This window comes from Mercenaria mercenaria, chromosome 17 (assembly GCF_021730395.1).
Source record: "Mercenaria mercenaria strain notata chromosome 17, MADL_Memer_1, whole genome shotgun sequence".
Taxonomy (NCBI): Eukaryota; Metazoa; Mollusca; class Bivalvia; order Venerida; family Veneridae; genus Mercenaria; species Mercenaria mercenaria.
In genome coordinates, this window is record NC_069377.1 from 16,288,484 (window position 1) to 16,307,860 (window position 19,377).

General features: G+C 38.6%; 1 protein-coding gene across 1 annotated transcript in view; it reads right to left on the reverse strand.

The window, feature by feature from the left end:
• The window catches only part of LOC128550329 (uncharacterized), a 73,834-nt gene that overhangs the window by 21,007 nt on the left and 33,450 nt on the right, over positions 1–19,377 (reverse strand). The window contains exons 12-16 of the mRNA XM_053529176.1: positions 17,060–17,347; positions 11,562–11,695; positions 9,445–9,589; positions 8,958–9,047; positions 3,627–3,714 (exon numbers count right to left, since the gene is read on the reverse strand). Coding sequence (XP_053385151.1) covers positions 3,627–3,714; positions 8,958–9,047; positions 9,445–9,589; positions 11,562–11,695; positions 17,060–17,347 — 745 coding nt within the window. The remainder of the gene's footprint in view (positions 1–3,626; positions 3,715–8,957; positions 9,048–9,444; positions 9,590–11,561; positions 11,696–17,059; positions 17,348–19,377) is intronic.

Sequence of the window (19,377 nt, forward strand, 5' to 3'; positions counted from 1 at the left end):
TTATTAACATTACACTGACAGTGTCTTCGTTCCAACTTAATTAAACATATACTATAAAATTTATAAATTTATAATTAGGCTTTTCTTTTTCTTTCTTTAATTAAGAAATAATTTATGGCAAAAGAGTGTTTTAACACTATTTATGCACAATGGGTGGTTATACGTCGGCATATCCCCGAGTCGGGTACAGCCTGAGTGAAATTATTTTTACAACGTATTACCGCCCGAGTGTATAAATGGTGTTAAAACATGGTTTTGCTATAAATTATTTCGATTCTAATATGCCCTTAATCTAAAACAGTATATAAAATATAGTAGCACTCTTTCTTGGTCGCAACAAAAACACTGACATCATCGCACGTTAATGTGACATCATTCTAGCATAAGCATGTTTTAACAGAGACAAGCATATTAGAATTTCATTCAAAAAGAATGGGTTTATCCTAACATGTGGTTATCAGCACTGGTGTGACACCCAACATGTTTGTCATCATGCTGTGTTTTCCATCATGCTGTGTTCCCCATTATGCTGTGTTTGCCATCATTTTGTGTTTGCTATCATGCTGTGTTTGCCATCATTTTGTGTTTGCTATCATGCTGTGTTTGCCATCATTTTGTGTTTGCTATCATGTTGTGTTTGCCATCATGTTGTCTTCTCCATAATATTGTGTTTGCCATCATTTTGTGTTTGCCATCATGTTGGTGTCTGATATTATGTTGCATCTGCTGTCAAGTCATGTTTGTTATCACGCTGTGTTTGCCATCATGTTGTGTTCATCATTATGTTGTGTTTACTATCATGCTGAGTTTGCTATGATGTCGTGTTTGCCATGATGTTGTTTTTGCTATCATGCTGTGTTTGCCATCAAGCTGTGCCTGCTATTATGTTGTGTTGTCATCATGTTATGTTTGCTATCATGTTCTGATCACCATCAGTTGTGTTTGTCATCATGTTGTGTTTGCTATCATGTTCTGATAACCATTATGTTGTGTTTGCTATCATGTTGTGTCTGCTGTCATATTGTGTTTGCTATGATGCTGTGTTTGCCATCATTTTGTGTCTGCTATCATGCTGTGTTTGTCATCCTGTTGTTTTTGCTATCATGTTGTGATCACCAATATGTTGTGTCTGCTATCATGTTGTGTTTTACATCATGTTGAGTTGCTATCATATAGTGTCTGCTATCATGTTGTGTCTACCATCATGCTTTTGTTCCTTCATGTAGTCACAATAGGAAACTTTGTCTGCAGATTTTAACACCAGAATTTTGAACATTTTAACTCCATTTCAGCTGAATGACTTCCTTGTATAATATCAAAGAAACACACAAACACATGGTCTCTGAGCCATATTATGATAGTCATCAATTTATATAAGTTCTGTAGAATAGTGACTTCAGTAAAGTTTTGCACTTACCCACTGTTTTCTTGGCACTTACCCACTGTTTTCTAGGCACTTACCCAAATTCTAGGCCACATGTTGCACTTACTCATTTTTCTAGGCACTTACCCACTGTTTTCTAGGCCACATGTTGCACTTACCCACTGTTTTCTAGGCCACATGTTGCACTTACCCCCTGTTTTCTAGGCCACATGTTGCACTTACCCGCTGTTTTCCAGGCCACATGTTGCACTTACTCACTGTTTTCCAGGCCACATGTTGCACCTGCCCACTGTTTTCATGGCCATATGTTGCACTTACCCACTGTTTTCTAGGCCACATGTCGCACTTACCCACTGTTTTCTAGGCCACATGTTGCACCTGCCCACTGTTTTCTAGGCCACATGTTGCACCTGCCCACTGTTTTCTAGGCCACATGTTGCACCTGCCCACTGTTTTCTAGGTCACATGTTGCACTTACCCACTGTTTTCTAGGCCACATATTGCACCTGCCCACTGTTTTCTAGGCTAGGCCACATGTTGCACCTGCCCACTGTTTTCTAGGCCACATGTTGCACTTACCCACTGTTTTCTAGGCCACATGTTGCACTTACCCACTGTTTTCTAGGCCACATATTGCACCTGCCCACTGTTTTCTAGGCCACATGTTGCACCTGCCCACTGTTTTCTAGGCCACATGTTGCACCTGCCCACTGTTTTCTAGGCCACATGTTGCACCTGCCCACTGTTTTCTAGGCCACATGTTGCACCTACCCACTGTTTTCTAGGCCACATGTTGCACCTGCCCACTGTTTTCTAGGCCACATGTTGCACTTACCCACTGTTTTCTAGGCAACATCTTGCACCTGCCCACTGTTTTCTAGGCCACATGTTGCACTTACCCATTGTTTTCCAGGCCACATGTTGCACCTGCCCACTGTTTTCTAGGCCACATGTTGCACTTACCCATTGTTTTCTAGGCCACATATTGCACCTGCCCACTGTTTTCTAGGCCACATGTTGCACCTGCCCACTGTTTTCTAGGCCACATGTTGCACCTGCCCACTGTTTTCTAGGCCACATGTTGCACTTACCCACTGTTTTCTAGGCCACATATTGCACTTACCCATTGTTTTCTAGGCCACATGTTGCACTTACCCATTGTTTTCCAGGCCACATGTTGCACCTGCCCACTGTTTTCTAGGCCACATGTTGCACTTACCCATTGTTTTCATGGCCATATGTTGCACTTACCCATTGTTTTCATGGCCATATGTTGCACTTACCCACTGTTTTCATGGCCATATGTTGCACTTACCCACTGTTTTCTAGGCCACATGTTGCACTTACCCACTGTTTTCTAGGCCACATGTTGCACCTGCCCACTGTTTTCTAGGCCACATGTTGCACCTGCCCACTGTTTTCTAGGCCACATGTTGCACCTGCCCACTGTTTTCTAGGCCACATGTTGCACCTGCCCACTGTTTTCTAGGCCACATGTTGCACCTGCCCACTGTTTTCTAGGCCACATGTTGCACCTGCCCACTGTTTTTTAGGCCACATGTTGCACCTGCCCACTGTTTTCTAGGCAACATATTGCACCTACCCACTGTTTTCTAGGCAACATATTGCACCTGCCCACTGTTTTCTAGGCCACATGTTGCACTTACCCATTGTTTTCCAGGCCACATGTTGCACCTGCCCACTGTTTTCTAGGCCACATGTTGCACCTGCCCACTGTTTTCTAGGCCACATGTTGCACTTACCCACTGTTTTCTAGGCCACATGTTGCACCTGCCCACTGTTTTCTAGGCCACATGTTGCACCTGCCCACTGTTTTCTAGGCCACATGTTGCACCTGCCCACTGTTTTTAGGCCACATGTTGCACTTACCCACTGTTTTCTAGGCCACATGTTGCACTTACCCACTGTTTTCTAGGCCACATGTTGCACCTGCCCACTGTTTTCTAGGCCACATGTTGCACTTACCCACTGTTTTCTAGGCCACATGTTGCACCTGCCCACTGTTTTCTAGGCCACATGTTGCACCTGCCCACTGTTTTTAGGCCACATGTTGCACTTACCCACTGTTTTCTAGGCCACATGTTGCACTTACCCATTGTTTTCTAGGCCACATATTGCACCTGCCCACTGTTTTCTAGGCCACATGTTGCACTTACCCGCTGTTTTTCTAGGCCACATGTTGCACTTACCCACTGTTTTCTAGGCCACATGTTGCACTTACCCACTGTCTCCTAGGCCACATTTCTTAAGAGCATCAGGAGATGACCATGCCTCCACAGGTGTCCCTCCCCAACTTGTTTCTAATAACCCTACACAAATAAAACATTAATTCCAGGTACAACAGCTTTTGAAATAATAACCTTCTTGTCAGATCTTTTAATTCAACTCCTAAAATTATTAATACAATAAAAGTAAAAACTAGTCAGCTTAAATTAAACAAGAGCTGTCAGATGAGACAGGGTGTCCATCAATATTTTGAAGTTTAATAGTGAAATAGGGTATAACTGAGGAAGCAAGGAGGAGCAATTCCTAGGGTTATCAAGAAGCATGGAAGTTCTCGCAAACCAGATTTTCAAACTTTGCATCACACCAACAGGTTTTGTTTACAAGGCAGTCTGAAAGACAGCTAAATTCCCCGCCACTGCTTTGGATCGTGAAAGGGTAAAAGCTTTGATTTTAGCCGTGACCTTGACCTTGAACTGACATGGCTGACTCATGAATTCTGCACAACGTCTTGATGAGGTGATCATTTGACCAAAGTTTCATAAAAATCCTTCAAGGGGTTTAGGAGATACAGAGCTGAAACCTTTGACCTTCAGTTGTGACCTTGACCTTGAGTTGACATGGCTGACTCATGAGTTCTTGATGAGGCGATCATATGACACAAGTTTGATGAAAATCCTTCAAGGGGTTTAGGAGATACAGAGCTGAAACCTTTGACCTTCAGTTGTGACCTTGACCATGAACTGACATGGCTGACTCATGAATTCTGCACAACGTCTTGATGAGGTGATCATTTGACCAAAGTTTCATGAAATTCCTTCAAGGGGTTTAGGAGATACAGAGCTGAAACCTTTGACCTTCAGTTGTGACCTTGACCTTGAGTTGACATGGCTGACTCATGAGTTCTTGATGAGGTGATCATTTGACCCAAGTTTGATGAAAATCCTTCAAGGGGTTAAGGAGATACAGAGTGGACACCAAATGGAAGGCTCAAACCTTCGACCCTTAGTTGTGACCTTGACCTTGAGCTGGCATGGTTGACTCATTATTTCTGCACATCGTTCTGATGAGGTAATCATTTGACCCAAGTTTTATAAAATTCCTTCAAGGGGTTTAGGAGATATAGAGTGGACACGAAATGGAAGGCTCAAACCTTTGACCTTCAGTTGTGACCTTGACCTTGAGCCAACAAGGCTGACTTATAAGTTCTGCACATCGCCTTGATGAGGTGATCGTTTGACCCAAGTTTGATGAAAATCCTTCAAGGGGTTTAGGAGATATAGAGCGGACACAAAATGGAAGGTTCAAACCTTTGACCCTAAGTTGTGACCTTGACCTTGAGCCGGCATGACTGACTCATGTGTTCTGCACATCATCTTGATGAGGTGATTATTTGACCTAAGTTTTATAAAATTCCTTCAAGGGATTTAAGAGATATAGAGCGGACACAAAATGGAAGGCTCAAACCTTTGACCTTGAGTTGTGACCTTGACCTTGAGCCGGAATGGCTGACTCATGGGTTCTGCACATCGTCTTGATGAGGTGATCATTTGACCCAAGTTTTATAAAATTCCTTCAAGGGGTTTAGGAGATATAGAGCGGACACAAAATGGCAGGCTCAAACCTTTGACCTTGAGTTGTGACCTTGACCTTGAACCGACAAGGCTGACTCATGGGTTCTGCACATCGTCTTGATGAGGTGATCATTTGACCCAAGTTTCATGAAAATCCTTCAAGGGGTTTAGGAGATATGGACCGGACACAATTTTGTTACGGACGGAAGGACGGACGGAAAGCCGGACGGAAAGACGGACGGAAGGACGGACGGAGACCATTCCTATAATCCCTCCGCCACGGCGGGGGATTAAAAAAGGGTCAAGTTCTGTAATACATATTTGACTGCATCCAATCATGCCATTCACAAGTAATGATACAAAAACATAAATGAGTAATTCCTGACTCAAGTCATTAGTTTGACCAAGACCCTATGGCAGAGTACAACTCAGACCAGCATTTGAACTATGACCTCTTCATTTCCCATTATAAAAAGTACACTACACCAATGTAACAGAAACAGTGACCTTGATCAGAGTGACCCTAAATATATTCCGTACCTCTGTCTTTGACAAGAGATCACAGAATGATCTTGGCGCTTACCAATGTGCCATTTTTGAGTGTTCCAAATTTCAAGACTTATTGACTAGCTCAAGGTCAAATTTCATTTCCGTACACAACACTGTGCATGTAGTCCAAATTCCAAAGCTGTAGCTTGAGAAATGTGAATGTAGGTCGCTAGATCAATTTCAAGGACAAAGTTCTTTGTACACAAAACTATGCATGTGCATCAAGTTTGAAGGCTGTAGTATGAGCAATTTGAAAGCAGGTCACTAGGTCAATCTTAAGGTCAAAGTTTATTTTGGTACACAAAACTATGCAAGTGGTCCAAATTTGAAGGCTGTAGCTTGAGAAATGTGAAAGTAGGTCACTAAGTCAAAATCAAGGTTAAATTTTACTTCAGAACACAAATCTATGCATGTGGTCCACATTTAAAGCCTGTACCTTCAAAAATGTGAAAGCAGGTCACTAGGTCAATGTCAAGGTCAAAGTTTGTTTCGGTACACAATCCTATGCATGTGGTCTAAATTTGAAGCCTGCAGCTTCAGAAATGTGAAAGTAGGTCACTAGGTCAATCTTAAGGTCAAAGTTCATTTTGGTACACAAAACTATGCAAGTGGTCCAAATTTGAAGGCTGTAGCTTCAGAAATGTGAAAGTAGGTCACTAGGTCTAAATCAAGGCAAATTTTATTTCAGAACACAGAACTATGCATGTCGTCCAAATTTGAAGCCTGTACCTTCAAAAATGTGAAAGTAGGTCACTAGCTCAATGTAAAGGTCAAAGTTTGTTTCGGTACACAAAACTATGCATGTGGTCCAAATTTGAAGGCTGTAGCTTGAGAAATGTGAAAGTAGGTCACTAGGTCAAAATCAAGGTTAAATTTCATTTCGGAACATGAAACTATGCATGTGGTCCAAATTTGAAGCCTGTACCTTCAAAAATGTGAAAGTAGGTCACTAGGTCAATGTCAAGGTCAAAGTTTTTTTCAGTGCACAAAACTATGCATGTGGTCCAAATTTGAAGGCTGTAGCTACAGAAATGTGAAAGTAGGTCATTAGGTCAAAATCAAGGTCAACTCATGTCAAGGTTCATCTTGCCACTAAAAACCATACATGTGGTCCAAATTTGAATGTTGTAGGTTATTGACAAGAAGATTTTAAAAGCTTTTCCCTATATAAGTCTATATGAACCATGTGACCCCCAGGGCGTGGCCATATTTGACCCTAGGGGGATAACTTGAACAAACTTGGTAGAGAACCACTAGATGATGCTACATTACAAATGCCAAAGCCCTAGGCTTTGTGGTTTGGACAAGACAATTTTAAAAGTTTTTCCCTTTATAAGTCTATGTAAACCATGTGAGCCCCGGGGCGGGGCCATATTTGACCCTAGGGTGATAATTTGAACAATCTTAGTAGAAGACCACTAGATGATGTCACATACAAAATATCAAAGCCCTAGGCCCTGTGGTTTTGAATAAGAGGTTTTTCAAAGTTTTCCCTATATATGTCTATAAAAACAATGTGACCCCTGGGGCGGGGCCATATTAGACCCCAGGGAAAGAATTTGAATCATCTTGGTAGAGGACCACTAGATGATGCTTCATACCAAATATCAAAGCCTTAGGCTCTGTGGTTTTGGACAAGAAGATTTTCAAAGTTTTTCCCTATATAAATCTATGTAAATTATAGAAATAAACAAAGGGCCATACCTCACTAAACAATTGTTGAACCAGTCTGATTTTCAGAGGGACACAACTAGGGTACCAATACATCATTCTGACAAAGTTTGGTCAAAATCCCCCCAGTAGTTTCTGAGGAGATGTGATAACGAGAAATTGTTAACGGACGGACGGACGGAATAACGGACGGACGGACCACAGACGCAGAGTGATTTGAATAGCCCATTATCATAATGATGGTGGGCTAATAAAAGCTACCTAAACACAAACCCTGGCCTTGACCTAAGTGACCCCCAAATACATTCCCAACCTTTGTGTTTGGTAAAAGCTATCTACAACAAGTTTTGTGACAGTTAGGCCTCAACTGGGAATCCATCCGTTCCAAAACACAAAAGGTAGCTTTGGCCCAATGCTCTAGACCACTGAGTCACGGTGTAATTTTCTATGTATAAGGATTAAGTTATGCTGATCTATTTTACACCCCAATGATCCCTTATACTATCTCAACCTCGGGTTTTTCTATAAGCTACCTATGGGCCAAGTTTTAATTTATCAATGCAAACTAAAGTTACCATATTTATAGCAACAGTGACTTTGACCCTAGTGATTGCATATACAATTCCAAACTCCACCACTATGAAAGCTACCTACTGTGAAATCATTTAATCTCGTCGGGACGAAATTTCGTGCGTTTGGGCCAAAACAGCTGTTTCGTGGGGACGTAATTTCGTGGATTTTAAATTTTTTATTTTTTTTTATAATTTCCACAGGACTAGATCTAGTATATGATTTTATTCTTACATGTGAAACCTAAACATGTCAAACAGCGCTACCATGGTTACCGAATTTGCAATATACGCCACAGGAGATTAACGAGTGATCATGTGCCAATTAACGACCGTGCTATCTTATACAACCCCTAATTTGCAAAACTTAATTAAACTGTGAAATATTTAATAAGAAAAGTTGGCGCCAATTAAAAATTGTCAAAACCGTAGCGCCTGAGATACAGTCTTGCACAATTAGCAATCGAAACAAATATCTGAATGTCTTTTTTTTTTTCCAAAATGAATGCACATCTGCATCTAAAATTATAAGCTGTTGAGTAATAATGCATTGGACGCAAATCTAGCAATTAATTTACAATATATAATAGTCCCAAAGTACTAGAAGTATACTATACATGTATGCAAAAAAAAAGGCGAGTGTATAAACATTTCAGAATAGGACCGAATAAATGCTAATAACAGCCGCAGAGCATAGTGCGGTCTGTCACGTGACACTACATCAAACAACTGCTATTTTTAGTCTTTACGTTTACTTCGACGAGCATGTTGTAAACAAAATCTAATAAAGCATAATCAATTTAAAGTCTTGGACAAGAGAAACACTTTTTCTATGTCAGACACAGCATTTCTTTATTGTGTACAGAATTTGACAGACAGAGAATTCTGTAAGAACACAACAAACAAACAAATACACTTAAATGTTAACATATGAAAAGAATACACAGGTACAATTGATACACAAACCTATAGGCTTCTTTAAATGCTGGTACAAATATTTTCCATACAACCAACATACTGCTGAGAAATAATTGAACGGGCCATGACCAATAGTCTCTGCAATGAAGAGCAAAAATATTTCAGTAATCGTATCCATAACAATATGCTCAATAAAACAATTTACAGAGAAATTCAAATTCTCACAATACACAGAACACACAGACTACACTGAAAACGAAGCTTGTCAGTGTAACCAGCACAAAGATTTGGGAGTTGTGACAGTGTTGCAATTGATATAGTGGTCTGCTGTGGCTATGTACTGTTTCTATGACATTGTGGGTTTGATTCAGTGCTTATGCTAAAATATAATACAATGTAAGAAAATTCGAAGAATTCTAATTATAGCAGTTTATCAGAATATGAGCCTCAGTCAAGAATCAAACCTAGGTCACAAGATACCTCCAAATGATTTGTTACATTTTTGCTTTATGAAAAACATATCATATATTCTTACCTGGATTAGGCACAGACCATGGCAACAATATCCCATCACTTGACAAGTCTGTAATTGGAACATGTGATGTTTTGTCTTTCACAACAAACACTCTAATATCTGGATAATTCACTGTGTCATTTAACTCTGCTGTACTGTTAAATATCTGTGAAAAACAAATTGTGTGGATATCTAACACAAAACAAGGTGTTTGTCCATTAAGACACTAGTGCCCGCTAGTGACCCCACTTACTGTCACTGTATATATAGTCTGACTTATGTTGTAGTTATCATTTTCTTTTTAATTCAGTCTGCTATTACACCAAACTAAATCCTATCCTAAAACTGATGTATTCATTAGTGGCTCACATCCAAAAATAAATTGTCAGCTCAAGAGTATAAGTAAGAAAATATAATTTGCTGGTGGGTGTGGGTGGGGATACATCGATAAAAGAAACTGAAAGAGTAAAAAAACTATTTCTTGATTTTTTTTCGAGCTGAGGGCAGGGGGTTAAATTCCAATACATAACTTAAAATGCTGAATAATATTCCTTTAATGTTTCATAGCCCATGGCCAAATACTTTTTGAGGTACATGTCAGACAAATTTACAAGCCCTTTATGCACAGTTTTGACTAAGGTCAAGTGCCACAACTCAGGTATTGCGGAGTGAGATTCTAAATAAAACCCAAGGTGTACAACTTCCAATGCAGAATAACAATCCTATTTAAATATTTACTTAAATACTTTTTTAATTAATACTACTGTGCAGAGATTCACTATGCTAACACGTGTTTATTTTCATTCACAAGTCTGCTCTATGGAATGACTCTGATATTTTTATTGTATGTGTAAATGGTTTTGTGTTAGAGGGCCTCATTAAAAATAAGATTTATTCATCATTATGAAACTTAACGAGTTTTACCCTCTTTAAATAAAGAATTTATTATTATTATCATTATTATCATTATTGTAATCCTATAATGTTTGATGACTCCAGGCCAAATAATTTTCGAGACACATATTCAGGCGGGTGGACCATTTGGATAGACAGACATACTGGCAAAGACAAATCTAAGTGCCCTCCCCCTCCCCAAATCTGGAGGCACAAATAGATTTTTATAGACCATAGTTGTAAAAAGAAAACATTGGTTCAAGCATGTTCTGTGCAGTTGAATAAAAGCTCAAAAAAACTCCTTAATGCATCAATTTGTTTTGTTGGGAATAACGTCACACCAACACAATTATAGGTCATATGGCGACAATCCAGCTTTGATGGTGCAGGAAGACCCCAGGTGCCCCTCCATGCATTATTTCATCAGGAGCGGGCACCTAGGTAGAACCACTGACCTTTTGTAAGCCAGCTGGATGGCTTCCTCACATGAAGAATTCAACGCCCAGAGTGAGGCTCGAACCCATATCAATCATGGGCAAGTGATTTGAAGTCAGCGACCTTAACCACTCGCTCCCCCCCTCCCCCACCCTTAATGTATCAAGGTGCTAGCTGCAGTTTTAGCCCATTTCGACTTTTTGTCACTAATACTTAAAGGATTTTGCATATTCTTTTAAAAAAAATTTGGCACTGTACCCATACTCTGGACAAATCAAATGACTAATTCATCAAAGTGATATCTGCGTGTATGTTATAACATTTAAACATAATTATAATTTGATACTAAAGAACAAAATTCAACTGCAAAATGGTGCTATTTAACAAAAGGGGTCATAACTTACGAGTGTGTGAATATGGTAATTAAATAATTTACACATCTGTATAATAAAATAAAATAATATAATCTCTAATACAATGTCTGTATGGTCTCAAAGCATTAAAACAGCCTTTTCGGGCAATCATGAAAAACGTACATAGCAACTTGATGCACTGAGGGGTTTGAAATGACATGACTATTACTTGCAATTATTTATAATTATGTTGTTAATGAAAAATATGAAGTGATTAATTGTTGGACAAACCCATGCCAAGAAAACTGCTTACTTAACTTATAACACACCAACACATCTCCAAACAATTCAAGTTTGTTGCTACAAGTGCCATACCTTGTCACTAAATTATATATTACACATGTATATAATGGCAGTACCACACAGAAATGATGATGAATAAATGACATAATATACCTGTGACATAGAGAACTGCATGTTTGACTGACCAGAACACACCCAAACATCTCCAAACAAGACATTTTTAAGAACAATTTTACTAGTTCCAAGTGTTGCCTCTATAGTATATGGACCTCCTGCTTTCACAGGACCTGAAACAGTACACAGTGGTCAAAAACATTTTATTCAGTGCAAAATATGAGCAGATTTCCAAGATAAGGTAGTGATACAATTACATGTCTTGTTTTCTTGATTTAAAAATATATCTCTTGGTGTTTGGTTTCCTGAAATGGTGCCAAGTGTTATAATGGAATAGGATTATTAACACAAATATCAGGAACATTTCTGTATATAATTGGAAAAAATATTTTTTTTGTGTGTGAGAAGAAAGCATTGCTAAGATGCCTAATTGTACCAATTGTTGTAGTAGAGTAATTCATTTTCTTAGCGCTTCTCAGTTGTTTTACAGTTTGTTGCCAAGAAGATAAAAATCTTTCACTGGCAGAACGCGCGGATTGAAATATCTTGCTTGGGGTAACTGTTTAGTTTAGTAACGAGGCTCTACAGATTTAAAGCAAAAACAGTTATACAAGAGCCAGATACTTCCATCCAAATTTTCTACCAGTGATAAGTCTTTTCCTTGCGTACTTTGTATCAAATAAAAGAAGAAATAAAATAAAACAAAAGCTTTTGTTTTAAGCACTATTTCATTTTAGTATGATATGAATTTACACATTCATTCATTAATTACAGGGCTTGAAACTGCTTACACCCCAAGATATGAGTTTTTCCATCACTGTCAAAAACACAGAAAAGCCCTGTCTGGCAGACAAGAAGAACTAGTATATCACCAGGTAACAGCTCTCCTTCTACCTCCCTGTAGTAGCGGGTAATGTATAGGGACTTTTATTCGCAAAGTTTTTATTTTTGCTATATTAGTGGAATTTTAATATCAGCAAATTCAAAAACCGCCATTTTAAATTGGACATATTCAGTATATTTTACATGTCTGTTGTCATTCATAACAAGGGAGGTTACTCTAACTTTATTCATAACGACTCGATTCACTATATAATTTTATTCTAACAGTCATGGAATAATTGTATCAAATCATAATTTCATAGTTTATTCAAATTACATGTAAGTAAACATAATTTATATATAAATGTATAAAGTCTATATTAAGCACAACAGCCTTCTGCTCAAACAAAAGCGCTTTTGTAAGGTGTGATTAAACTTGCTGATACAAAAGATCTTTTTAGGAGCTCCTTTGTTATGTCAGTTTAATGAAAATATGCATTTGAGTAATATGTGAACTGTTTTCAAACAAGTTAATATAATTCCAAGCAAGGTGATAATAGTGTGCATGACTTGTTATAATAATGATACACAACAATAATCAGCGAGTCAAATTATTTAAGATTACCTTATTTATACCCAATTATGATGGTGCAATTTTCAAAACATGTGCTAACAAGAGATCACAGAGTGATCTTGGCGCCCACCAATGTGCCATTTTTGAGTGTTCCAAATTTCGAGACTTATTGACTAGCTCAAGGTCAAATTTCATTTCCATACACAACACTGTGCATGTGGTCCAAATTCGAAAGCTGTAGCTTGAGAAATGTGGAAGTAGGTCACTAGATCAATTTCAAGGACAAAGTTCTTTGTACACAAAACTATGCATGTGCATAAAGTTTGAAGCTGTAGTTTGAGAAATTTGAAAGTAGGTCACTAGGTCAATCTTGAGGTCAAAGTTTATTTTGGTACACAAAACTATGCAAGTGGTCCAAATTTGAAAGCTGTAGCTTGAGAGATGTGAAAGTAGGTCACTAGATCAAAATCAAGGTCAAATTTCATTTCGGAACAAAAAACTATGCATGTGGTCCAAATTTGAAGCCTGTACATTCAAAAATGTGAAAGTAGGTCACTAGGTCAATGTCAAGGTCAAAGTATTTTTCAGTGCACAAAACTATGCGTGTGGTCCAAATCTGAAGGCTGTAGCTACAGAAATGTGTAAAAGTAGGTCACTAGGTCAATATCAAGGTCAACTCATGTCAAGGTTCATCTTGCCACTCAAAACCATACATGTGGTCCAAATTTGAATGTTGTAGGTTATTGACAAGAAGATTTTAAAAGCTTTTCCCTATATAAGTCTATATGAACCATGTGACCCCCAGGGCGGGGTCATATTTGACCCTAGGGGGATAATTTGAACAAACTTGGTAGAGAACCACGAGTTGATGCTACATTACAAATGCCAAAGCCCTAGGCTTTGTGGTTTGGACAAGAGGTTTTTCAAAGTTTTTCCCTATATAAGTCTATGTAAACCATGTGACCCCCTGGGCGAGCGAGGCCATATTTGACCCTAGGGGGATAATTTGAAAATCTTAGTAGAAGACCACTAGATGATGTCACATACAAAATATTAATGCCCTAGAACCTGTGGTTTTGAACAAGAGGTTTTTCAAAGTTTTTCTCTATACAAGTCTATATAAACCATGTGACCCCTGGGGCGGGGCCATATTAGACCCCAGGGAAATAATTTGAATCATCTTGGTAGAGGACCACTAGATGATGCTTCATACCAAATATCAAAGCCCTAGGCTCTGTGGTTTTGGACAAGAAGATTTTCAAAGTTTTTCCCTATATAAATCTATGTAAATTATAGAAATAAACAAAGGGCCATAAGTCACTAAAAAATTATTGAACCAGTCTGATTTTCAGGGGGACACAACTAGGGTACCAATACATCATTTTGACAAAGTTTGGTCAAAATCACCCTGGTAGTTTCTGAGGAGATGCGATAACGAGAAATTGTTAACGGACGGACCACGGACGCAGAGTGATTTGAATAGCCCACCATCTGATGATGGTGGGCTAAAAAGCAGACAATCAGAAACGCAATCAAGTACACTCTATAGATAAAACACTTCCGTGAAAATATCATTTCACGTTTTATGAAATTGCGCAAATTTAAAATTCCGTGAACCTGCCCATTTGTGAAAAATAGCAAAATAAGAACCAGCGAATTTAAAGCCCTATACAGTAGGTTCCCAATTAAAGATAAATACAAGCAGTTTCCTGTTTCACTCTAAGATCTCTATAATTTCTTAACGAAAGGATTGTTTATATACCAGTTGTAAATCCTGGAAACATAATGTCAGTTATTATTGGCAATATATGTCATGTTCCCAGGGCTTGACAGTAAATTCTTAGATTTACCCTCAAATATGGGAGTATAATCCCAGAAAACATCTTCCCTAGGAGTGGCCTTTAGTATTACATTGCCACCATAGTTAGAAGCAATGCGCTTTCCTTGCTTTGCATTCTGGGCTATGGCAAAATGACCATTACTATTCAAAAAGAAAACAAGAGATCACAGAGTGATCTTGGCGCCCACCAATGTGTCATTTTTGTGTGTTCCAAATTTCAAGACTTACCGACTAGCTCAAGGTCAAATTTCATTTCCGTACACAACACTGTGCATGTGGTCTAAATTCGAAAGCTGTAACTTGAGAAATGTGAAAGTAGGTCACTAGATCAATTTCAAGGATAAACTTCTTTGTACACAAAACTATGCATGTGCATCAATTTTGAAGACTGTAGTTTGAGAAATTTGAAAGTAGGTCACTGGGTCAATCTTAAGGTCAAAGTTTATTTCGGTACACAAAACTATGCAAGTGGTCCAAATTTGAAGGCTGTAGGTTGAGAAATGAGAAAGTAGGTCACTAGGTCAAAATAAAGGTCAAATTTCACTTCACAACACAAATCTATGCACGTGGTCCAAATTTGAAGCCTGTTCCTTCAAAAATGTGAACGTAGGTCACTAGGTCAATATCAAGGTCAAAGTTTGTTTCGGTACACAATCCTATTCATGTGGTCTAAATTTGAAGCCTAAAGCTACAGAAATCTGAAAGTAGGTCACTAGGTCAATCTTAAGGTCAAAGTTCATTTCGGTACACAAAACTATGCAAGTGGTCCAAATTTGAAGGCTGTAGCTTGAGAAATGTGAAAGTAGGTCACTAGGTCAAAATCAAGGTCAAATTTTATTTCGGAATACAAAACTATGCATGTGGTCCAAATTTGAAGCCTGTACCTTCAAAAATGTGAAAGTAGGTCACTAGGTAAATGTAAAGGTCAAAGTTTGTTTCGGTACACAAAACCATGCATGTGGTCCAAATTTGAAGGCTGTAGCTTGAGAAATGTGAAAGTAGGTCACTAGGTCAAAATCAAGGTCAAATTTTATTTCGGAATACAGAACTATGCATGTGGTCCAAATTTGAAGCCTGTACCTTCAAAAATATGAAAGTAGGTCACTAGGTCGATGTAAAGGTCAAAGTTTGTTTCGGTACAATTACCATGCAGGTGGTCCAAATTTGAAGGCTGTAGCTTGAGAAATGTGAAAGTCAAAATCAAGGTCAAATTTCATTTCGGAACACGAAATTATGCATGTGGTCCATATTTGAAGCATGTACCTTCAAAAATGTGAAAGTAGGTCACTAGGTCAATGTCATGGTCAAAGTTTATTTCAGTGCACAAAACTATGCATGTGGTCCAAATTTGAAGGTTGTAGCTACAGAAATGTGAAAGTAGGTCACTAGGTCAAAATCAAGGTCAACTCATGTCAAGGTTCATCTTGCCACTCAAAACCATACATGTGGTCCAAATCTGAATGTTGTAGGTTATTGACAAGAAGTTTTTATAAGCTTTTCCCTATATAAGTCTATATGAACCATGTGACCCCAGGGCGGGGCCATATTTGACCCTAGGGGGATAATTTTAACAAACTTGGTAGAGAACCACTAGACGATGCTACATTACAAATATCAAAGCCCTAGGCTTTGTGGTTTGGACAAGAAGATTTTCAAAGTTTTTCCCTATATAAGTCTATGTAAACCATGTGACCCCCAGGGCGGGGCCATATTTGACCCTAGGGGGATAATTTGAACAATCTTAGTTGAAGACCACTAGATGATGTCACATACAAAATATCAAAGCCCTAGGCCCTGTGGTTTTGGACAAGAGGTTTTTCAAAGTTTTTCCCTATATAAGTCTATATAAACCATGTGACCCCTGGGGCGGGGCCATATTACACCCCAGGGAAATAATTTGAATCATATTGGTAGAAGACCACTAGATGATGCTTCATACCAAATATCAAAGCCCTACGCGCTGTGGTTTGGGGCAAGAAGATTTTCAAAGTTTTTCCCTATATAAATCTATGTAAATTATAGAAATAAACAAAGGGCCATAACTTACTAAAAATTTGTTGAACCAGTCTGATTTTCAGGGGGACACAACTAGGGTACCAATACATCATTCTGACAAAGTTTGGTCAAAATCCCCCTGGTAGTTTCTGAGGAGATGCGATAACGAGAAATTGTTAACGGAAGGACGGACGGAATGACGGACGGACGGACGGACGGACGGACGGAAGGACGACGGACCACGGACGCAGAGTGATTTGAATAGCCCACCATCTGATGATGGTGGGCTAAAAATACAGTAGATACCTATCTGTACAGCCCATAGCAGATCATCAGTTACTGTGGTAGAGTGTGTCATGTTCCGCTGGTCTATCAGTAGTTCTACAGTATTGCCCTCCGATGATGGAGGAGCATAACCCCAGATTACAGCTTTCTTTGGAATTCCTTGTAGTACCATATTATCTCCATAGTAAGAGGCAAAAGAGAAGTTTCTTTCCAGGGAAAGTTTATCATTATCAACCTTAAAGACTGCTTCCTCATCTACACTGATGTCTGCAGGAATGTATACTGGAAAACTACTTGGCTCTATATGTTCTATATCAAAAAAAAAATATGGATGAACAAACAAAAATTACAAACTTTATGGCTGTAAAATTCTCTGTGCACCTTCTGTGCACCAATACACTGATGTGTGACATCAGTACAATACATACTGTGCAGTTAATAGTTTTGTGAGTATGACAGTTCATGGTTTTTACGAAAAATGGCTATTTCATACAGATATAAAATCACAGACTTCAACTTTTGAGGAAAAAAATGAATGACCTTGACCTTTGACCAACAACCATGGGTCATGTGCGCAACACATAGCCTTATCATGGGGAACATTTCTGTGTAGTACTAAAAAATCCTTCCATGCAATTAAAAGTAATGGAACAGAAACAAATTTTCACTTGACTTTGAACAGTGACCTTGGCCTTTAACCGACAAGCATAGATCATGCGTTGACATATTGTCTCATCATGGGAAACGTTTGTGTGTAGCACTAAGATAATTCATCAATGCATATAAATGTTATGGAGCAGAAATAATTTTTACTTGACCTTCAATAGTGACCTTGACCTTTGACCTACAAGCATGTCATATACGTGCATAATCTACATATTGCCCTCTATTCACATACCAAGTCAATAGTGACAGTTTGACTGGCAATGTTTCATACCTGTACAAGTTTGTAATATTATGCTCAGTTTTGCAGTGATATACTCCCTCACTGACCAGTTGGAATGACTATTTTACTCGGCAATATCATAATTCTCTTCATGATTTTTCAATTCCCAAAAAATAATTTTGCGATATCATGCAGTATCTTGAACAATAAGGTGTCTTCCTGGTACATCAGAATTCATTTACTTACAGTTCAATCATATATCTTATATTATATTATCTCTCATCAACAGACTCAATCAAACCAAATCTGCTATTATTCTTCTTGGTTGCATTCTTTGCTTCCAAAGGATCTTTTTACAGATTTCATTAATTCAGCAGATACCCCCTGCATGCTCATAAATAAATACAAGAGCGCCGTCAAGCGGGGCAATATACGCCCAAAGGCTTACATCATTGGATGGGAGCAAAATTTTAAGAACTTTACTGTTGTAGCCCCAAAGGACTGGAACAACAAAAGGAAAACTTTAAAAAACAAATCTAAGTCCACAAAGAAAATATTCAAAGTCTACAAAAAAATCCTTATCAGGTACAGGTATGTAAAAATACACCTAAAAATTGGAGGTACCATCCATGTTGTACCACAGAAAAGTGGTCTCGGTTTTTCCCTATGGCCAAAAATAAAAAAGTTTCAAAATAAGCTATTTATAGTAACATAAAAGGGAAGTAATTCAAAAAAAATTATTGTAAGTACAAAAAAGAGATCTGCCAAATAAAAACAAGAGCACTGCAATGCAGAGCAATATACACAAAGCAAAGTCATATATGACCTTTGACCCTTAAGTGTGACCTTGACCTTGAAGCGAGTCATCCGGAACATGCGCTCTGCACATCATTACAATTTGTGAACATTTCTGCCAAGTTTCTTTGAAATCCTTCCAGCAGTTCAAGAGTTACAGAGCGGTCACGAAAAAAACTGATATGATTTTTGACCCCTAAGTGTGACCTTGACCTTGAAGCAAGTGATCCAGAACATGTGCTCTGCATGTCTTCTTGGTGTGGTGAACATTTGTGTCAAGTTTCTCTGAAATCCTTCAAGGGGTTCAAGAGTTACAGAGCGGACACGAAACAAACTGATATGACCTTTGACTCCTAAGTGTGACCTTGACCTTGAAGCAAGTGATCTGGAACATGCGCTCTGCTTGTCGTCTTGGTGTGGTGAACATTTGTGTCAAGTTTCTTTGAAATTCTTCAAGGGGTTCAAGAGTTACAGAGAGGACACGAAACAAACTGATATGACCTTTGACTCCTAAGTGTGACCTTGACCTCGAAGCGAGACATCCAAAACATGCGCTCTGCACATCGTCTCGGTGTGGTGAACATTTGTGTAAAGTTTCCTTGAAATCCTTCAAGAGTTACAGAGCGGACACGTAATTGCTAACGGACAGACGGACGGA